Source organism: Salvelinus namaycush, chromosome 4 (genome assembly GCF_016432855.1).
Source record: "Salvelinus namaycush isolate Seneca chromosome 4, SaNama_1.0, whole genome shotgun sequence".
Taxonomy (NCBI): domain Eukaryota; kingdom Metazoa; phylum Chordata; class Actinopteri; order Salmoniformes; family Salmonidae; genus Salvelinus; species Salvelinus namaycush.
Window position 1 is genome coordinate 17,026,673 of NC_052310.1, and position 20,573 is coordinate 17,047,245.

Sequence of the window (20,573 nt, forward strand, 5' to 3'; positions counted from 1 at the left end):
ACGTGAGCTAGCAGGGTAACAAGACAAAGTACCTGTTTATGACACGCTTATCGTTCATTTAATACGAAAGTCTAGGGTAGGAATATCTAACGCTGTATGTTTACATTGCAATAACACCATGCTGACTTATCGAATAGTAGTATTATATGGCAATTATTACTTGACCTACCTGCTGTGCTGTTAGCTTTTTGACAACATGTCGCATCGAAATGACGATTAAATTGACGTATTTGAGAGGTGTGTTCGCAGCAATTAGTGTTGCAAAGTCGCTGCGAAACAATTAAATAGTCAATTTTTCATTCACTTTTCAAAGCCCAACCCCAAAGACGATTTCACCAAATATTATGTTAATTCATGTTCGTTGGATTTTAGCTGTATTAGTCAGGTTGCCAGCTACTACAATTTTGAACTAAATCTAAACAGGGGACCTTATCCATACAGATCAGTGGATGGTATAGTTGCTAGCTGTCTAACTGGTGCTCTGTTGGGAGGAAGTGATGCAGGGAAAATCCACTCAATGACTAAAAGGGAAACACAAAGAAACTATAAGCCTTTCGTACTGGTTCATCCGACTTTTTTTTTTACTAGTCAATTAAAGTAAAAGACAGTCGTCTAGGGCGGTTGTTTGCAAACCAGGTGCGTTCTTATCAGACAAAAGCCAACTTAAACGCTCGTTTTTGTTTATGGTGCTGACTAGCTTCCTACTAGCATTAGCTTAGCTGGCTAGCTTTTTAGCTAAGTGGGGCTGATTGTGTCGTTGTGTCCTAAGTTCGCTATTTGTTTTACTGATGTTATTGGAGTGGCGTACGTGATTTTCTCGACAATCAACTATTTTTAAGAGGTAACGTTACTTATCCTGTATGTGTTCTAAAATAGTTTATATTTTTATGGCATACTAGATTGCTAACTTTACAGATAACTAGCTAGCTACATGATGACGTGCTAGCTAGCCAGTCGGTAGCTAAGTATGATGATGGCGAAGTGTAACCAGCCACAAACGAGGCTATATTATTAACAGGGAACTTAGCTGCTGTAGTTGTTAGACAGTCAAGTTGATTAGGTTACCATGTTAGCTGGTCAAACAAAGAAACAGGTATGTTAGCCAACGTTCAGATGCAAACTAGAACTGCACAGCTGGGCTAGTTACCAAGTTTAAAGATAATTGTTGGCAGTGTTATTTTGATAAATGGGTTGCTAACTAAATAGTTAAATAGCTAGATATTCCCCACAGTACATACATGCCGATGTGTTCCTAGTCAGCTAACTACAACAATAAAGTATATCATATTAGAATGAGGTGAACGTGTTTGAAAGCACTGCAGGCTTTCCAGGAGGTGTTTTGCCTGTACATGTCCACGGAAGTTTCATTCCTCATGAATAGTTTCAATAAATGTGACCAGGGGCTTTTCGCTTGTTGCTAAGTGTTTAATCAAATCATGAAAGACGGGCACAAAATAAAACACCAACTAGTTGAACAAGAATGGTAGTACAGTATTTGGCTTATGAATCTTGCAACAGCTGGAAGCCATCATGAATTCCTCATTGAGTAACAGAATATTTCAAATGTAGGCCTATGTAATTAAAAGGTCTCTAACAAAGGAAAGGGCTAGGCATATTTATCTCTATAGTTTCCTGCTTTCAGTGGTGAAAAAAGTACCTAAATGGCATACTTGAGTAAAGGTACCTTAATTAATAGAAAATGACTCAAAAGTGAAAGTCGGCCAGTAAAATACTTCTTGAGTAAAACTATTTGGTTTTAAACATACTTAAGTATCATAAGTAAATGTAATTGCTAAAATATACTTACGTTTCAAAAGTAAAAGTATACCTTTCTTTTCAAATTCCTCATATTAAGCAAACCAGGTGGCACCATTACTTAGATTTTTTTTAATTTACCAATAGCCAGGGACATGCTCCAACACTCAAACAGAATTTACAAATGAAGCATGTGTTTAGTGAGTCCGCCAGGTCAGAGGCCAGATACCCAAAAAACTAAAGTAGTACTTTCAAGTATTTTTACTTAAGTGCTTTACAACGCTGGCTGTTTTCAATTAAAATAAGTTAATCCTTGACACAAGGCTACCCTGCTGTGGAAATGCATGTAGTAAATGACTGCTTTCTCAATCTGAAATTACAAATTCACAGCAAGTTCATACACTGAATCTACATGTGGGCGAACGACACACCTGTATCACATTATGCTTATGGTGACAAGATGCTGTGTGTCTTTCAGCATTGCTGATGTTAAGGTCACCACGATGGAGCAGAAAAAGATGACACCTTCATCAAGAGTGATAAAGCCATTCTGAGGAAGTGTCTGTAAGTACTTATTATCAGAACCAACCCATTTCTTAGCTATCACTGAGCAAGTAGCGTATTGTGCAGGCTAGTAGTATGTATGATCCAGACAACTTACATTTAAATTTTAGTGTTTTATTTGGTGGTTGTATCTTGTGATTTTAGTCAGTTATATGGTAACCCATGCTGTATTAGGCTCTTCTCTATAAGTAGTTATTCAGCCCTCTAGTTTGATATGAACCCTCCTCTACATGGTACAGTACCAGCTTCAAAGCTTCTATGGTAACTGGGCCAGGCTTAAAACTGCCAGACACTTCACCCTTTTCCATTGGTGATGTATCCTACTTGTATGGTCTTCATATGATTTTCTTATTTTAGCAGTTGTCTTCTCTAGTAATTATTACCTCAGTGTTGTGGCTTTTGACCCTTTGTGACTAACGGGTTTGTTGATTCAGTGACTCATTGTCACTGTTGTTGTTGACCCTGTGTGACTGTGCTTGACTCCTCCTCTGGTCCAGGGCCCAAGGGCATGTTGAGACGTCTCACCAGGCCAGAGCAGAGGCGTCTTGGTGGGGCAGACGGGGCCTGAAGGAGGGGAGGACAGACCGAGAGGACCAGAGAGAGAGACATGGGCCAGTGCGTCACCAAGTGTAAGAACCCATCGTCCTCGCTCGGCAGCAAGAGTGGCGACAAGGAGCAGGGGTCCAAGTCCCACCACAAGAAAGGCGGCGGCGGGGGAGGAGGGCACAAAGAGGAGCCTGGCACTGTGTGCAGAAAGGCCTCCAGTGAGCACATGTTCAACGGCACCAAGACCGCCATGGAGGTTACCGTGGAGACCACAGTGATCCCTGCGTCGGCCATGCTGGGGGACCTGAGGAAGGAGGACCGCTCGGTGGCGGATAGGGAGGGGCCGTCCTTGCTGCGCATCGAGGAGCTCTTCTGCTGCTACAAGGACCCGCATGAGGATGACATCTTGGAGGAGGGCATGGAGAGGTTCTGCAACGACCTGTGCGTGGACCCCGCCGAGTTCCGCGTGCTGGTCCTCGCCTGGAAGTTCCAGGCGGCCACCATGTGCAAGTTTACAAGGTGAGAGACGGGTTGGGGATGAGATCGGAAGGAGTAAGGATGAGACAGATGATGCTTCATCAATGTGTTTTAGCCTGATATTCAGAAAACAACATGTTCTGAGAAGATTCCTCAAGTCATTTATTGGTCCAAAAGAGACCATATTAGCCTGTAATATTGATTAGCATGGCTGATTCAATTTCTAAAATGGCTACTGCTGCCCTGCACTGTATATTTTAGGCTAGCTTCCCCTCTCACTGTGCAGTGTTTCATTTAACATTGGTCTGGCTGGCCACCCCACCCCCACTACTCTCAGCTTTTAGCAACTCTGCAGCTCACTTGCTAGCTGACAGGTAGGGGGCACACAGAAAATCGAATCAGGCTCTGACACTGCACTCTGTAATGAGTAGGGATTAGACAGAGTGTCTTTCTCTGATTGTCTATTGCTCAGATGATTTTGTATTCTCAATTTTCATGTAATCTTGTACCTAGTCTGAAGATTGTACCTATTACCATCATTTGACCTATTAACGAATGTTCTCATCTGAGCTACCTAGAGCCAGAAACTTGAAAGGTTTACTGTTGCTTTGCTGTTCACACCAAGTCTGATTTCATGTCTGCTGTATAAAAGGGGGTGGAAAAGCAATGTATATTAGGGTACATATCTGGCCAGGGACTCATGCTGAAGTGACAGCAGAACAATGTGACAGGATGTGGTTAAGTTAGTCAAATCCAATGTTATTCGTCACATGCTTCGTAAACAACAGGTGTGGACTAACAGTGAAATGCTCATTTACAGGCCCTTCCCAACAATGCAGAGAGAAAGAAGATAGAGAAATAATAGAAACACAATGATAACATGGCTATATACAAGGGGTACCAGTACCAAGTCGACGTGCAGGGGTACGAAGTAATTGAGATAGATATGTACGTATAACTAGGAATAAAGTGACAGATAGTAAAGAGTAGCAGCAGTGTATGTGATGAGTCAAGAGTTAGTGCAAAAAGGGTCAATGCCGATAACCAGGCTAACTATTAAACTATTTACCAGTCTTATGGCTTGGGGGTAAAAGATGTTAAGGGTCCTGTTGGTTCCAGACTTGGTGCATCAGTACTGCTTGCCGTGCGGTAGCAGAGAGCAGTCTATGACTTGGGTGGCTGGAGTCTTTGACAAATTTTAGGTCCATCCTCTGACACCGCCTGGTATAGAGGTCCTGGATGGCAGGGACCTCGGCCCCAATGATATACTTGGCCGTACGCACTAACCTCTGTAGCGCCTTGCGGTTGGATGCTAAGCAGTTGCCATGAAAAGCGGTGATGCAGCCAGTCAAGATGCTCTCAATATGTAGCTCTAGAACTTTTTTTCAGGATCTGAGGGACAATGCCAAATCTTTTCAGCCTCCTGAGGGGGAAGAGGCATTGTTGTGCTCTCTTCACAAATGTGTTGGTGTCTTTGGACTCTCGACCCGCTCCACTACAGCCCCGTCAATGTGAATGGGGGCGTGCTTAGCCCTTTGTTTCCTGTAGTCCACGATCAGCTTCTGGGCACAGGGACGATGGTGGTCTGCTTGAAACATGTAGGTATTACGGACTGGGTCAGGGAGAGGTTGAAAATGTCAGTGAAGAAATTTGCCAGCTGGTCATCGCATGCTCTGACAAAGTGCCCTGGTAATCCCGCGGCCTTGTGAATGTTAGCCTGTTTAAAGGTTGGCTACGGAGAGCGTGATTCAATCTTAGTCCTGTATTGACGCTTTGCCTGTTTGATGGTTCGTCGTAGGGCGTAGCGGAAATTCTTATAAGCATCCGGGTTAGTGTCTCTCTCCTTGAAAGTGGCAGCTCTAGCTGTTAGCTTAGTGTGGATGTTGCCTGTAATCCATGGCTTCTGGTTGGGGTATGTACGTACGGTCACTTTTGGGACAAAGTCTTCGATGCACTCATTAATGAAGCTTGTGACTGATGTGGTAAACTCCTCAATGCCATCGGATGAGTCCCGGAACATATTCCAGACTGTAATAGGGTGATTCTCACGAAATCTTGGTTTCAAAGATTTCAAACATGAAATCTTTAAAAAAGACTTGCATCAACAAATGTCCTTGTTAGGCATTTGAAGTGTTTAAAAACATTTACTGACAATTTAAGACCTTTTTAAACATATTTTCCAAAACAAGTCCTTAAAAATCTCATTACCGCAATGGTCTGAAAACCAAGACCATTGGTAAAGTTAATACATTTTCAGATTTTTTTTAATGGATTATTAAGTCATGCACAGTTACTTAACTCTGAAATAATATATTTTTTTTAATTAACATTTTTATTTGATTTTGACTGATTTCTCTCATTACCGCAACACTTTCTGCAATCTACAACCTAATATTTTTGATATTTCATTTAAACCTGACATATTTTCAAAATTATGTGGCAAGACTGAGTGGCAAGCCTGCATTTAAAAGCAAACTACTATTTTTCCTTTCATTAAATTAACATAAAATGAACACCTGTTGCGGTAATGATACATATGTTTCGGAAATAAGGTTGATGATTTCGGTAATGATAATAAGTATACTAAGACTGAGGTATGGTTAAAAACATAAAATTTAATGTAGAAGATAAATGAGATAATATTGGCTCAATAATGGTTTCAAGTTCAATCAATTTAATTTTGCAGTGCTTCAACAGTACATAACATACATAGGCTAAAAACAGAGAACACATAAAAACAACACATACAAAAACATTAGAACAGCACATGATATCGTCACTACACACACTGGCCTGTACAGTGTCCCTTGGGGATGATGTTTCTATGACCCCAAGCTGGTGCAGCTCCTTTATCTTCAAGCCAAAGTTTTCATGCGTTTTGCAAGCAATGTTTCTCTGTCTGTGACTCTTCGCTGGCCAATCCAAAATGGCTTAAGTTTAAAGAATTGAGCCTTGGAAAGGTTGTGCCTTGGGTTCTCAGACAGAAATCTTCTATGAAGATGTGCCATAGTGTCCGTTAAGGCTCTCTTACGAAATATCTGGCCATTTTTCAGAATTTCTCTGGATTTCCCATTTATTACAGTGGACTTCATCTTGATGAAGGGAAGCGGCTGACAAGTTTGCGCATTAGTCTTCTCTGGCTGTTATTGGGTAATGTTCTCTGATGACCTCTCTGTAGTTTTCTTCTGGACCTCTCTGCCTTCCATGTTGACAATTACCTGCTTCCTCTTGGCCATCATCTCAAGTCTTTTCTTTAGGTTGACCATCTCTTTGGTCCTCTCCAGCAGCTTCTCTTCTGTGTAGCGCAACTTTGACCTCCATTTTGATAGTGATTTCTTTCTTCTGTTCCTCTTTTTGGGTGATTCCTTTGGGGTAGATGTCGTCATTGGTCCTGGTGTCTGTAGAGATGTCTCTCTTCTTTTAGGTGTTGAGTTGACGGCAGGGACATTTTATTTATCTGCTGATGTGAGAAAGTCTGTTCTCTTGGGGAGGCTGTGTCTTGAGGATTTTGAACAACTTCTTGTTGAAGTGTATCATCTTCCTGGCTTGATGGTGTTATGTCCAAAACAGCTTTTAGCTGTTTCTTTCTTCTCTTAATACCTTTTTTCAGTTATCCCGACACTTTTTTTTCTTCTTTTCATGTTGCTTCTTTGTCAGATCTTCAGTTTTCTTGATTTTACAATTTTGCTTTCGTTTTTGATATCTGGAAATGAAAAGGAAGCATGACATGAAATGAGCATGTCTCAAAACATGGGAAAAATCTTACTGTTATGGACACGTCATCCTATAGTAGAGACTGAATAACTTACTGACTGTGTGTGTGCTACAGTACGGACTGAATGGCTTACAGTGTGTGTGTGTGTGTATACACATCCTATAGTAGGGACTGAATGGCTTACACTTAGACTGTGTGTGGACATCCTATAGTATAAACGGCTTACTGATTTTGTGTGTGAGCGCGCTCGTGGATGTGTGCGTGCATGCGCAAGTGTAGACTTCCTAACACTGTAGCGTATTGACTTCCTATAGACACTGTATGAGGGCATAGGCTTCCTATAGACTATATATATGCTAATTATGCTTGCTGTAACCTCTCCAACCCCTAACCTCTCTCTCCTTCCTTCTGTACTCTTCCAACAGTTCTGGGTTGGTGTAAACTTTTTCTCTAAATCTTGTCAGCCTTCGCTAAAGATTTATTTATTATTAGATTTATTTTTTATTCTGAAAAATGAGGAAGTAAGAGCAGTCTGAATGAGTGGACCCTAAAGTTTCACGGAGCTTTTTCTTGCGCACAACCGAGAGTGCGTTTCTTGTTTACATTTTATATTGACAACGTTATTGTCCGGTTGAAATAGTATCGATTATTTAGGCTAAAAACAACCTGAGGTTTGAATATAAACATCGTTTGACATGTTTCTATGAACTTTACGGATACAATTTGGATTTTTTTTGTCTTCCTGTTTTGACTGCGTTTGAGCCTGTGGATTACTGAAGAAAACGCGCGAACAAAACGGAGGTTTTGGGGTATAAAGAGACTTTATCGAACAAGAGGAACATTTATTGAGTAAATGAATGTCTGCTGAGTGCAACCATATGAATATCATCAGAGGTAAGCGATTAATTTTATCTCTATTTCTAAATTGTGTAACTGTTCTATCTGGCTGGCTACTGTTTGTAATGATTTGTCTTGTGGGCTATGTTCTCATAATCGTAATGTATGCTTTCGCCGTAAAGCATTTTTTAAATCTGACACCGTGGTTGGATTCACAAGAAGTTAATCTTTAAACCTATGTAAAATATGTTTTGTTTTCTGAATTTTTATAATGAGTATTTCTGTATTTGAATTTGGCGCCCAGCAGTTTCACTGGCTGTTGAAGTGGTGGGATGCTACCATCTCACGTGCCCAAGAGAGGTTAAGCAAAATATCAACAGTTAGTAAATAATATTCAAATTAATAGTTCATTATATTTAAAAAAATATATAGTCTGTATGATTAAATTCTCATTACTGAAACAACAGAAGTTCTCTCTACTGCAACTGGCCTTAAATTGCAGCATTAAGTGAGAATGGTGTTCTGAAGGATGAGGAACCTTAGCATGTTTTGCTAACAATAGAGAGACATGATGACTAAGCAAATTTTTACTCAATGTACATAATTAGACATTAATGAAGTATATTTTCATTGAAAATGTTAAATCTAACGTTTTTCTAAATGTGGAAAACTACCTGTATCGGTAATGATAATCAATACTGTCGTGTACGCAGTCTGCCAAGAGAATGTTTAACTTTTAACTGGAGAAATATAAAGAGATCTACGTACCTGGTAGCCATCTTGAAGGTACTGGCAGATGTGTTGCTTCATTCAAAATCAAACTTTATTTAAAATTCTCTCTGTGTGTGTATAAACAGTCCTTCAAAAATGTTGCGGAGGATGATAACATCAGTCATGGACACTTAATTTTTCCAATATTTTTTTCATTATTTAACATGAATATTCAGTTAATAATTTTTCTGTCATTTGAAAACATCTAGTAGAACATCCATTTATTTTTTTCAGAATATTTTCATTTTACTCTGTTTAAATTACAACATAACATACATTCCGACAGAGCTGGACGCGTTGCGGTAATGAGAATTTTAGCCGAAAATGCAATAAAATACAAAAATAATTAATTCCTATGTTGAAATTACTCTTTGTGCAAGGCAGAGAACACTTATCTTTATGATATTTTGTTATATTACTAAATTACATGTTTTATATTTAAAATCATTACTGCCATGGTATTTTAAGGATTTCATGAGAATGACCCAATAGTGAAACAGTCCTGTAGTTTAGCATCCGCTTCATTGGACCACTTCCGTATTGAGCGCGTCACTGGTACTTCCTGTTTGAGTTTTTGCTTGTATGCAAGAGTCAGGAGGATAGAGTTAGGGTCAGATTTGCCTAAAAAACAGTAAGAGAGAGCTTTGTATGCAGCTCTGTGTGTGGAGTAAAGGTGATCTAGAGTTTTTTTTGCCTCTGGTTACACAGGTGACATGCTGGTAGAAATGAGGTAAGACCGATTTCACTTTTCCTGCATTAAAATTACTGGGCTCTAGGAGCGCCACCTGGGTGAGTATTTTCTTGTTTGCTTAAAGCCCTGTACGCTCGTTGAGTGCGGTCTTAGTGCTAGCATCAGTTTGTGGTGGTAAATAGACAGCCTCGAAAGATAGATGAAAACTCACTTGATAAATAGTATAGTCTACAGCTAATTATGTATTTTAACTCAGGTGAGCAGAACCTCGAGACTTCCATAATATTAGAGATCGCGCACCGGCTGTAGTTAACAGAGACACCCCCCCGCCCCCCCCTTGAGCTTACCCGACGCTGCTGTTCTGTCCTGCCGATGCATAGAAAAACCAGCAAGAATATTATCCATGCCCTTGTTCAGCCAAGTTTCCTTGAAGCACAGGATATTACAATTCTTCCGGCCCTGTTGATAGGATAGTCTCGATCGTAGCTCATCCAGTTTGTTCTCCTGTGATTGTACATTCGCCAGTAGAACAGAGCGTAGAGGAGGCTTATTCACTCACCGCCATAATTTCATTAGGGTGCACGCACGTCGGCCTCTAAATCGCCCGTCTCTTTCTCTTCCGCATGTCGGGGATTCAGGCCTGGCCCGGGGTGAGCAGGGGCCCGTAAAACGGCCGCTATACATTCCAGCGCCATTCTCATCAAGGGGGCTTCTTGCCCTTTCTCTCCCTGTGCTCTAAAGTGTGCTTCTCTTTTATCAGAGACTTTAAAAGGCACAGTTATTTCTGTTTTTACTTTACCTGACTTTATGTTGAGGCCCATGTGATGTTTATCGGAGTTAGCTTAGTTGGGAAACTTTTACCTTCTAACTACTTAAATTGCCCAAGTTGTCTTTGTTGCCAAAAATGTAAGAAACTGACAGGTTTTGCTCCCTATGGCTCATTGCCCTGAGTCAAAGGTTGATATTATGTTGCGTTCTATAATGCAGCCCTGTTTCTCCCCTCCTGTCTGTAGGAAGGAGTTTGTGGACGGATGCAGGGCGATCCAGGCGGACAGTCTGGAGGGCATCTGCTCCCGGTTCACCTGCATGCTGCTGGAGGCGCAGGGCGAGGAGAGCTTCAAGGACCTGTACCGCTTCACTTTCCAGTTCGGCCTGGATGCCGAGGAGGGCCAGCGCTCGCTTCAGCGCGACATCGCCATCGCTCTGTGGCGCCTGGTCTTCACGCAGGACACGCCGGATATCCTTGAGCACTGGCTGGACTTCCTCGGTGAGAACCCGTCGGGCGTGCGGGGCATCTCGCGGGACACCTGGAACATGTTCCTCAACTTCACACAGGCCATCGGGCCGGACCTGAGCAACTACAGCGAGGACGAGGCCTGGCCCAGCCTCTTCGACACCTTTGTGGAGTGGGAGATGGAGCGCAGGAAAAAGGAGGCACAGGAGGAGCAGTTGAAGAGGGCAGAGGAGGAGGAGAGGGGATGCACTGAGACCGAGGGCTCTCCCTCCAGCACAGACGGACTTGAAACAGAGAGCGGATGGGGCTCACAGACCTGGGTGGGCCACTGACTATGGAATTCTGGGAAGGAAGGAAGGTCGGGGTTGGTGGGTTCTGACCTATAAGTGAACTGTACATCTGTGAATCAATGGATGACAAATTAGTATTAACATTACCATTATTCCTCTCGCTCCTTTTCTGTTGCGGTGGGACAGGGTTCCCTTGCACCCTGCTTTATTTCTGGTTATTGAAAGGGCTCTAAGAACTGTATTGTTTTTAAGCACTTCTGTTTAAGTTATTTGTTTTATTTGTCTTTTAATGTCTTTTTTTGAAAAATAATTTGGACATGTGGTCCATTTTAATCTTTCCCAACTCACAAAGAAAGCTCAGTATATAGGGTTGCTTTAAAAACCAGGTGCCAGAAAGCCATACCAGTTCCTAAGTCTCATTTTCCAGCTCGCATTGACCTGGAAACACTGGTGACTGGACCTATCACCCAAAGACGTAAGGCTTATTAAATCCTCATATTGCATTAAGAAGGGAAATTGGGACAATCTATTTGTCCTCAAATAACTCCTTATTACCAGAGACTGCGCTTTATCTTTATGGGGTCAGTGAAATCAACTTGATTGCAATTGTTTTATTTTGGAACAACATTTGAGTGTGGATGAATTGGCTTTCATTTTGAAATGTGGACTATTTAAAGGGTTATATTCTTGGCTTATCTATTGCCTGTAGTTGTGATGGCCAACCAAGATTTGTTCAAGACGTGGTCGTACTCGAGTGTGCATAATGTCCTAAAGTAAAAATTGAAGTGAAGTGACAGTGAAAATACCTTGTTACTATTTTTATTCTATTTATCTAAATAAAAAAAATTGTTGAAGCTATATATCAATAAGTCCTTTAAATTTCAAGTTGATTTCTTTGAAAATAATCACGCCCTTTTTTTTCCTCTCTTCTGCAGTGTAATTTATGAAAAAGTTGAGTGCTCTAGACCGTGGTAGTGTCTTTAGCTTATTCTAACTACCAGGGCTTGGTTCCATGTTGGTCCCTAGCCCCTGTCCCTTTAGTGTTCACAGATCCCAAAGGACTGAACACATGTAAGCAATATGGTATTGGTCACCACCCCACCAAGCCATTCAGTGGACTTCTACCTGAAGTTATAGCTTGCACATATGTAGTTATTTCAGATCTGTGAACAGGACAGAAGGTGACTGTACCTGGGCTACATTCAGGACTGTTGTGTTAGGTCATTACAAAGCTTTTGTCCCTACCCCCCCCCCGTCCTTCCATGGAGGGCCGAGTATCTATGGGTTTTCGCTACTCTCTTGTACTTGATTGATTGAATCGAGGTCACAAATTAGTAAAGAACAACCCTCACCTGGTTGTCTAGGTCTTAATTGAAAGGAAAAAACAAAAACCCACAGCACTAGGCCCTCCAGGGAATGAGTTTGACACCCTTGCTTTGGGGACTCTGTTGTTAGTTAGAATAAGCTAAGACCTTACCAAGTTTGCTACAATCTTACACCATTGGACAGCTATTGACTCTAGTTTTGTGGGCATGTCAAGAATGTGTGTCGGCTGCTAGTGACTGTTGTGTTAAGTGCACAAAACACAATGGCCCTCCTAGTCACCATGCTTGTAATGCTCTCATTCATGTCTGCAGCTTCTAAACCATTCACAACAGTTGAATTATAATGGAACAGAGCCCAGGCTTTTGGTGACAGTGGATCATTGTTAACCAGGTGTTTTGGCTCATTGAGTGTCTGCAACTGAGTCCGGTGTGGTCAGGGGGTGCCCTTGTGAGGTTTACATTTTCCTTTGCCCTTTTTATATAAAATGCATTGATTTATAATAAATAAAATCATGTTCCAACTTTTGACAGTGGACCACGAAATGCATATGGGGAGTTTCATTTTGTTTTGGTGGTGTCATTGTCCTGTTCTGATGGAGGGTTTGCAGTATGGCTTTTGAGGACATTTGAACACGACTCAGGCATCTGATCTGACAAATCTGCTGTTTTCTAATATGTACCAGGATGCTCCTTGCCCTGGTTTCTACTTTTCAAACAAAATGTTTTTCTTTAGAAATATAACTTTTTATTGATACCCTGGTGAAGTTTGAGAAAATTGCGAAAATTGTAGCTCTGATATGGCCATAATAGAGTATAATCTATTATGGTTAGTAGGGGTTGCTGGGCAAAGTACAGTATTTCTCGCTCTGCTGTAGTGTATTTGCTTTAGGCAGGCAGTGTACACAAAACATGGTCCTCCTCCTCAGGGGGTGTGTCCAACACAGGGGCTTTTGCTATTGGTGGATGTTTCTCCTGGTAACCAGCATCCACTGTTATCAACAACACTGGACACATGAGAATCGGAAACTTCATCTGATGTCGAGAAACGGCGTTAAAAATACCCGTGTAAATATATATGGATTGTGAGTATTTAAACCATTTAACCAAAGTTTATATTGTCTAAAAACAGGAAGTTGATAAAAATGATGAGTGGTAAACTACCTTAGCCTAGTCATTCGTTAGCTTAGCTGGCTAGTTTAGCTACAGTTTATTCCTGCAGCCAGCAACATCAGCTAACGTTAGCTAGCGCCGACTTCCTAGCTGCATAGCCTGCACAAATAAAGCTGATTATCTAGCTAGCTATGTTTCTTAATTCACCGAGTGAGCTAACTTCAACATCTGGAGTGCATTGTTGAAATGTATGTGAAATGCAAAAAACTGCCGTTGTAACAATGACCAAAAATGTAGCCAGGGCCAGAATTTTAGCAGCGGCGTGCAGTTTTTTCTTATGCGGGGAAAAAATATATTTCGGGTGCGGCAACATTGCTGTCGGACGGTCCTCATAAAAAGGTCATAATCTCGGTTCATTTCTATTTCCTTGCTACAGAGTTGAATTTAGAAAACCATCGTGGATTGACATCCTCTCAAAATGTGGAATTAGGGCTATGTGAAAACCAGTGTCTGTGATCCCACAATGGATAAAGTGGTGAGTTCCGTTTTATTTTATATTCAAATAATTGGAGAACACAGTAGCTGAGGTCATGTGGATAGACGTCCACTACAAAAAGGGATGGCTTTGCGTCTCACTGCCATGAAGCTTGATTTATGTGCCTACTCCCCACCTCTAAGGTGGGGGATTTTGGTCAGGGGCAGAGGGAGCCTTGTAAAAGAGATGCATATCCTGACAAATATTAAAAGGATGAATAAAACGTTTTTAGGTTTGTTGATGTCATGTCTGTGCCTCTTTACGACATTATTTTTTTATGATTTGATTACCTACGTTGTGACAAACTCGAGCACATTTAGTATTTTGGGTATTTTATTATGATTATATTAGCCGGGGTGGGGTACACGCGTTCTTGTAGCCTATGCTCGCTCCATAATGTGGTTTATGGATTTCAATTGATTCGATGTTTGGTGCATACAAGGATGCCAGTCTGCTGGAGTTTCTTTAAAAAAAGTATTATATGGATCTGGAATTACATAAGGTGTGCGAATAACCCTCTTTTCAATAGATTGCCTACATGGTCACTTGCCAAAGTCAGTATTGCACCTGTTATAACATAGTCATATATGAACCAGAATCTGGCTTTATGGTGAATCTCCTTTTAAGCCCAGGAAGCAGCTATTCAATTTGCCATTCACCAGCTTTTCAAGCTTATTAATGTTAAAATGCATTCATTACGCACCAAATATGGAGTTTTGATTACCACCTATAGTCGTGTGTTGCCACCACAGCGGGTATGTAGTTCCAAAAAAGGTTTAAGTAAAAATGTACAAGCAACCGGAAAAAAAATACCTTTTTGGCACCTCCAATCACTCACATCCAAAGGATCTCGGAATGCTACAACATCTCAATCAATACATTGGAGTTGTCGAAGAAGCATTCTATTTCGGTTGCATGTAACTTTTTTACTTGGACCTTTTATGGAAGTACATACCATCCGTGACGGCAGTAAATTAGGATAGTTGCTAATCGAAACACCATATTTGGTCAGTAACAAACGTATTTTGACATTGTTAAGCTTGAAAAGCTGTTGAATGGCCGCTGCTTCCTGGGTTTAAAGGAGATTCGCCACATCAACATCTCCTGCAAGACCAGATTCTGGTTGTAGTCATATAGTGCATCTATTCTGCTGTTCTCTTTTCTTCCTTCACCTTTCCCCCTCTTCCTCCAGTGCTCCTGCAGATGTTGAAGCCTAGTTGGCTGCTAGACTTATGTAAGAGAGCTAGGGATTTCATCCCCTTTTCGGGTGATTCCATGCCAGCATAGGCCGAAAATATTTTTGGTATCTCTGATTGTTCTGGCAATTCTTACATCAACACTTCATTGGAAGGAAGAATGTTCGACATGCTTTTTACATTTTGTATCACAAATCTGTGAACCATACATGATACAGACAACATATTGGTGTTGTTATACTCCTTAGAGTATGTCTAGATTCTGAAGGGGGAAAAATCACATTAATTTATTCAACATAAAAAATGGTAATACTGTATCTCAAAAGTGCCCTTTTAGATTTTTCATATTTTTAGACATATTGTTAAGAACAATATAGGCTACTCTTCAAACATGTCAAATTTCCAGAGTGGGCTCTCTGGTAATTTTAATAGGTCATTAGGTCATTCACCTAAGGCAGTAGGTAGCCTAGTGGTTAGAGCGTTGGACTAGTAACCGGAAGGTTGCAAGATCGAATCCCCGAGCTGACAAGGTAAAAATCTGTCGTTCTGCCCCTGAACAAGGCAGTTAACCCACAGGAATTTGAAGTAAGAATTTGTTCTTAACTGACTTGCCTAGTTAAATAAAGGTCAAATAAAAATTAACCAGTCACAGCCCTCCTTTAGGATTGCAAATCACCAGCAGAGTTCTTTTTTAATACATTTTCCCATTCAGTGTGTTGATGGTGCTCATAAAATTGATCATAACTTCAGAATGAGCAGAGAGCCCACTCTGGAAATGTGTTCATAGGGTATATTGTTCCAAACAATGTCTTTAAATTCTCAAAATCCAAAACGGTACTTTTGAGGGTAATATTGTTATTAATGTTTATAATGTTGAATAAATTAATGTGAAAATGTGTATTTCAGAATCTAGACACTCCATATTTGAGAACACACTATAAGGAGTATAATGAGACCATGAGGTTGTCTGTATCATGTACAGTTCATGGATCATAAGGTCTTACAAGAGGCATGTATAGGTCTAAAATGGGCACAAAATGGTTTGTGAGACAAATATAAAAAGCATTTCAAACATCCCTCGCAATGAAGTTTCTATGTGAGAATTGACAGAACAATCTGAAATAACCCAAAATATTTTCTACCTACGCTGGCGTGGAATCGCCCTTTCACAACCTGCATGAGCCTGTGAATTTGCTAGCTTGGTTATATTAAATGTCTTGCTATTGTCAATACTCAACCCAGAATACAATCCTCATAGCCTATCCATTATCTTCATTTCAAAGATGCAGTCTGATGCTAAACATACTCCCATTCAAAATGGTTGAAGTTATCTTATCATTTGACACTATCTGTTTTTGTTTTTCTCATCACATTTCAACTTCAGTAGACTGAGCGCATGACTATAGAGTTCACACTACACTTGCTACCAAAACATCCTTTCTGTCTTTCAATGTTATGTCTATGGTAAGTAAACATATTGCAGTATTTTAGTGTTTCTTGTGTAACGCATGAGTCTTACAATAAACCAATTGAATTTAGGGCCAATCTCTTATTAATTAACTCCATGCTAATGATGAGTATGAAGTCATTTGTATGGACTTTTAACCGAAATAAGAATTTGTGGATTTCCATTTCGATAACCAAAGATTACGCCGACACTATTTGTCAAGATTTCAACGTGTCATCTCAACCATGGGTCGTATTTACTCAATTTGAAGGCTGGTTGCTAGGCTATGACAATAAACAGGGTTAATGATTTAGCTTGATTCAAGACTCTGCACCTCTTCTCAAAATAATCACTGCAGCATGACCCGGTGTATTGTGATACTGTACGTCTTCGCATGGCTTCTCTGTCTGACACTGCTTCCTGTTGTTGTCTACCTATCTGTGAAGGAGAACCAGAGGTGTCAGGGAGGCTTGGCTGCTGAAGAGATACTGGATGAATATTTAATCGCCCTTCAGCACAAAAACAGGTGAACTGTGAGGCAGGCACGGGCCTTTGGGAGAGGCAGCTCCGGTTACGCTGAGAGGACACAGTAGCTGACTGTCAATAGGCTTATACTCACACATATAGGGTAGACTTTGGTTGGTTCCTCGTGCTGAGAGATTGAATGACACCAATGATGTATGAGTGATACCGACATGCAAACTGTGTGAGGACAATTTGGTTTCCATGGAGTAGGCTTCGCTCGTTTGACCTGCTTGCATATATAATATAATGCTCTCACATGCATACAAAAACCATGGAAACAGACTTAAAACATGTTTTTTTCATCTCATTTTCAAGTGTAGATTCATAAACCTCTTTTATATGAAAATGTGTGTATTTTCTAGTGATGAGTTGACCTTTGACCCATAGGATCTTAAAGAGACTGAAAACTAAAGAGCCCAAGGAGATCGAGCTAGAGCGTCTGGAGCAGGGCTTCTCCATCTATTTGAACGGCGCTAATGCTAGCAAGCAGACCAAGAGACCCTGCCAGAAGTCTGTCACCTCGCCACCGCCGGCTCTGAGAGCTACACACACAGCTGGTACGCAGCATGCAGGACTAAAATAAATCCGCCAACAACTTAGCACTAAAATATATTATTTCAGTGTCCCATCAGCAACTGAGTATAGACTACAACCCATCTCTGCTACAGTACTACGTCCTTGTTAGGCTATTGTAGATTATGTCCCTGTTTGTTACTACTTTATGACTAAGCTAATGTTTGTGGCATCCCTGAACACCAACCCCGTCCCTCAGTTAGCATTTAGCATAGTATAATCCTATGCCCACGGCCGTTGAACAAATGACAATAAGTGACAGTTGTAAACCAGCGGCCATTTTCCCCTCCTCTGTTTGTTATGGAACCATCTGTGTCTGGTTTTCCTCTTCCTTCGAGGGCGGACTTGACTGCTCATGTGCAGTGTCTGTGTTCTCGCTTTCTCTGACTCATCGCCAGATGCCTCCAGAAGGGGTTTGCAGCTAGCAGAGGAGGAGACCTACGATCTGGAGGTGAACAGCAGCAAGCGGAGCCACACCGCCCCGGGAGAAGTGCAGAGGAGAGAATGGGTTCAGGTACCGCCAGTCTAGTTAGTCTACACCTTTTGAAAGAGAATGTCTAGTCATTCTATTTCTATAGTATCTGGTCATTCTACGTCTAATGGGTGACGCCGACAACCCTGTTGTGGTTGAATAGATTTAGTGAACGAATCAACGCTCACAGACATGGGTTGTCACAAATGGAATAGAATGTAGTGTATGTGTTTTGAATAGTGTTCTATTTTCGTCTTTGCAGAAGTCGGTCAATATTCGAACAGAACAGGGATCCTGTTTGCGGATCTCTCCAGAGAGACGGTACTCTGAAGACTTTGAACCCTACGACAGTATAGAGATGGAGGTACAGTAGGAAGAGAACAACGGTCCTTTGTAGCTCAGCTGCATAGCGCTTGTAACGTTCAATTCCCGGGACCACCCAATGCGTAAAATGTATGACCGCATGACTGTAAGTGGCTTTGGATAAAAGCGTCTGCTAAATGGTATATATTATATATAATTCCCACCAGGCTCATGCGTGCGTGGCTGTGCACTGTTCTTCAGCATATTTCGATGTCAAATACAGCAGTCAGCCTGAGTTTGCATGATTTGCATCTCACTCTGCTCTGTCTTCACCCTGTGCCTCTCCAGCGGTCGATTCCCCGTTCTCCTCGTAGCCCCCCGCGAGACTCCTGTAAGGTGTCACGTTCGTTTGGCTCCAGGGCTGATGGCCGAGGAGGTAGCCAGACGGAGCCTGAACATCAAAGCGAACGGGTCCTACTCAACATCGACGAGGTCAAGGTGAGAGGTCAACTGTTTTTCTCTCCCTCCTCCGCGGCCCTCTTCTCTCTCTCTCTCTCCCTCTTCTCGTTTTCCTTTTTCTCCTCTTCTCGCTCCCTAAGATACTGTAGCGTATTCAAGACACTGATCCAGGCTACCAAAGTGCAAGAAATACAGCCATCTTCATCATTTCCATCTCGCCAGATTACATGACGCAGTAAATCATTGAATTCTATCCAGAGAGTGCTGACTTAATTTACAACTTTTTTAAATTTCCTCTTACGCCAAGCAGACATTCCCTTCAAAGCAATATAAATCAAGGCACATAAAATGTGTAACGGCCCTGTTTCTTCAACCTGCGTTATAGCTCAGTGTTAACCTTGTTTGTGTTACATATGGTGCAGTGGCGTGAGGGTGAGAGCTGAGTAGTTTTCATTTTGGTCACAAAACGTGATGAAAACATTTTTGAAACTGAGGAGGAAAAGCCCGTGGTTGTCTGATAAGAAGACCAGTTTCCATTTCCGTTTCAACTCATTTGAACATACCCTTGGTGTTTTTTGCTGCTCAGGTGCTTCGACGGAGCCTGGAGGTGAGCGTGCTGAGGAGCAGCAGGGGGTCGGCGGGGGAAGAGTCGGACGAGGAGTGGGTGGAGGAGCAGATCGAGAGGGAGGAGAGCACGGAGAGCCTGGAGGAGCTAGGCCTGCCTCCCTCCTCCAACAAAACATCTGCTGACACGAGCCATCCGCGAGTAACTGGGCCCAAAGGCTGCCTTCGCGACCCTGCAGAGCTCATGGTGTTGGACTTTGGGCCCTCTCCTAAAGGTACTCCCAGCAATACGGATGACAATATATTCATGTTATGCAGCCAGGGATGCATCTTAACATTCAACTATAGTGGCTTCCTTTCCTTGTCCCCCCCCTTCATTTGCACTGATCTTAAATGATAGGATAGGTGAAAGCAATATGTTGGATGCCTACTTAGGATTTACCCATGCAGATGTTTGATGTCATTGCAGTTGAAGGGGAGGAGACATGTAGAAGACGCCTGTTAAGAGATTTTATTGAGATGCAGCCCGGAATTTGCTTCAGGTTGTCTCTATTCCTTTACCTTTCTTAGACGTTTCCTCCATTATGTTGCAGGCCGTAAGATCGAGCGTTCGCTGTCGGCCAAGAGGAAAGACAACATGGAAGCCTACGTCCCCACCAAGCCTCTGCCGGTGAAGAGCAAAACTCTGGACAGGCCCTCTTCAAAGGAGTGCAGGGATGGCAGAGATCCTCAACGTATGTTCTGTTCTTCCCTGTATGCGTGTCATTCATAAACCTAAGAGGCCTCAAGAGTATGACTCACTTCCCCCCCAACCCCCTCTCTTTCTCTCTCTCTCTCTCTCTCTCTCTCTTCCCCCACCCTCTCTCTCTCAGTGCCGAGGAGTCGCGTAGAGCGCCCCCTGTCTGCAGCGAGGAAGGCCTCCCAAGAGGAGCGCGACTCGGAGGAGACGGCGTGCAGGGTGCTCCAGGCCCTGCAGATCGAGAACAGCCCACTGCAGAGCCCCGAGCCCAGGGCCTTCAGAAGCACCCCGGTAGGATAGAAAACAACCATAGAATGTAATTCTATATCTATAGGCACAATCAGGGGTGTGCTGTTCTGGGTCCTCTAGTTGGTTGTGTTGTATTCTTCTAATCTGTCTGCTGTAATGATTCATGTTTTACATCCTAGCCTATCCCTATCTCTCT

General features: G+C 42.0%; 2 protein-coding genes across 3 annotated transcripts in view; both read left to right on the forward strand.

The window, feature by feature from the left end:
- The first annotated feature begins 316 nt into the window (after positions 1 to 316).
- dcun1d3 (defective in cullin neddylation 1 domain containing 3) lies at positions 317 to 12,743 on the forward strand. 2 transcript variants are annotated; one of them, XM_038991297.1, is made up of 4 exons: positions 317 to 841; positions 2,234 to 2,319; positions 2,817 to 3,384; positions 10,370 to 12,743. In XM_038991297.1, the coding sequence occupies exons 3-4, from the start codon at positions 2,927 to 2,929 to the stop codon at positions 10,920 to 10,922; spliced, it is 1,011 nt and encodes a 336-aa protein (XP_038847225.1). In that variant the 5' UTR covers positions 317 to 841; positions 2,234 to 2,319; positions 2,817 to 2,926; the 3' UTR covers positions 10,923 to 12,743. The 2 variants fall into 2 exon arrangements, with proteins under 2 accessions (XP_038847225.1, XP_038847226.1); XM_038991298.1 differs by having other exon boundaries at positions 317 to 636.
- A 461-nt stretch (positions 12,744 to 13,204) lies between these two features.
- LOC120046236 (katanin-interacting protein-like) overlaps positions 13,205 to 20,573 on the forward strand; it is a 29,433-nt gene continuing 22,064 nt past the window's right edge. The window contains exons 1-10 of the mRNA XM_038991299.1: positions 13,205 to 13,287; positions 13,752 to 13,850; positions 16,940 to 17,019; positions 17,406 to 17,575; positions 17,990 to 18,105; positions 18,326 to 18,427; positions 18,715 to 18,864; positions 19,412 to 19,664; positions 19,983 to 20,123; positions 20,262 to 20,419. Coding sequence (XP_038847227.1) covers positions 13,839 to 13,850; positions 16,940 to 17,019; positions 17,406 to 17,575; positions 17,990 to 18,105; positions 18,326 to 18,427; positions 18,715 to 18,864; positions 19,412 to 19,664; positions 19,983 to 20,123; positions 20,262 to 20,419 — 1,182 coding nt within the window. The 5' untranslated portion in view covers positions 13,205 to 13,287; positions 13,752 to 13,838. The remainder of the gene's footprint in view (positions 13,288 to 13,751; positions 13,851 to 16,939; positions 17,020 to 17,405; positions 17,576 to 17,989; positions 18,106 to 18,325; positions 18,428 to 18,714; positions 18,865 to 19,411; positions 19,665 to 19,982; positions 20,124 to 20,261; positions 20,420 to 20,573) is intronic.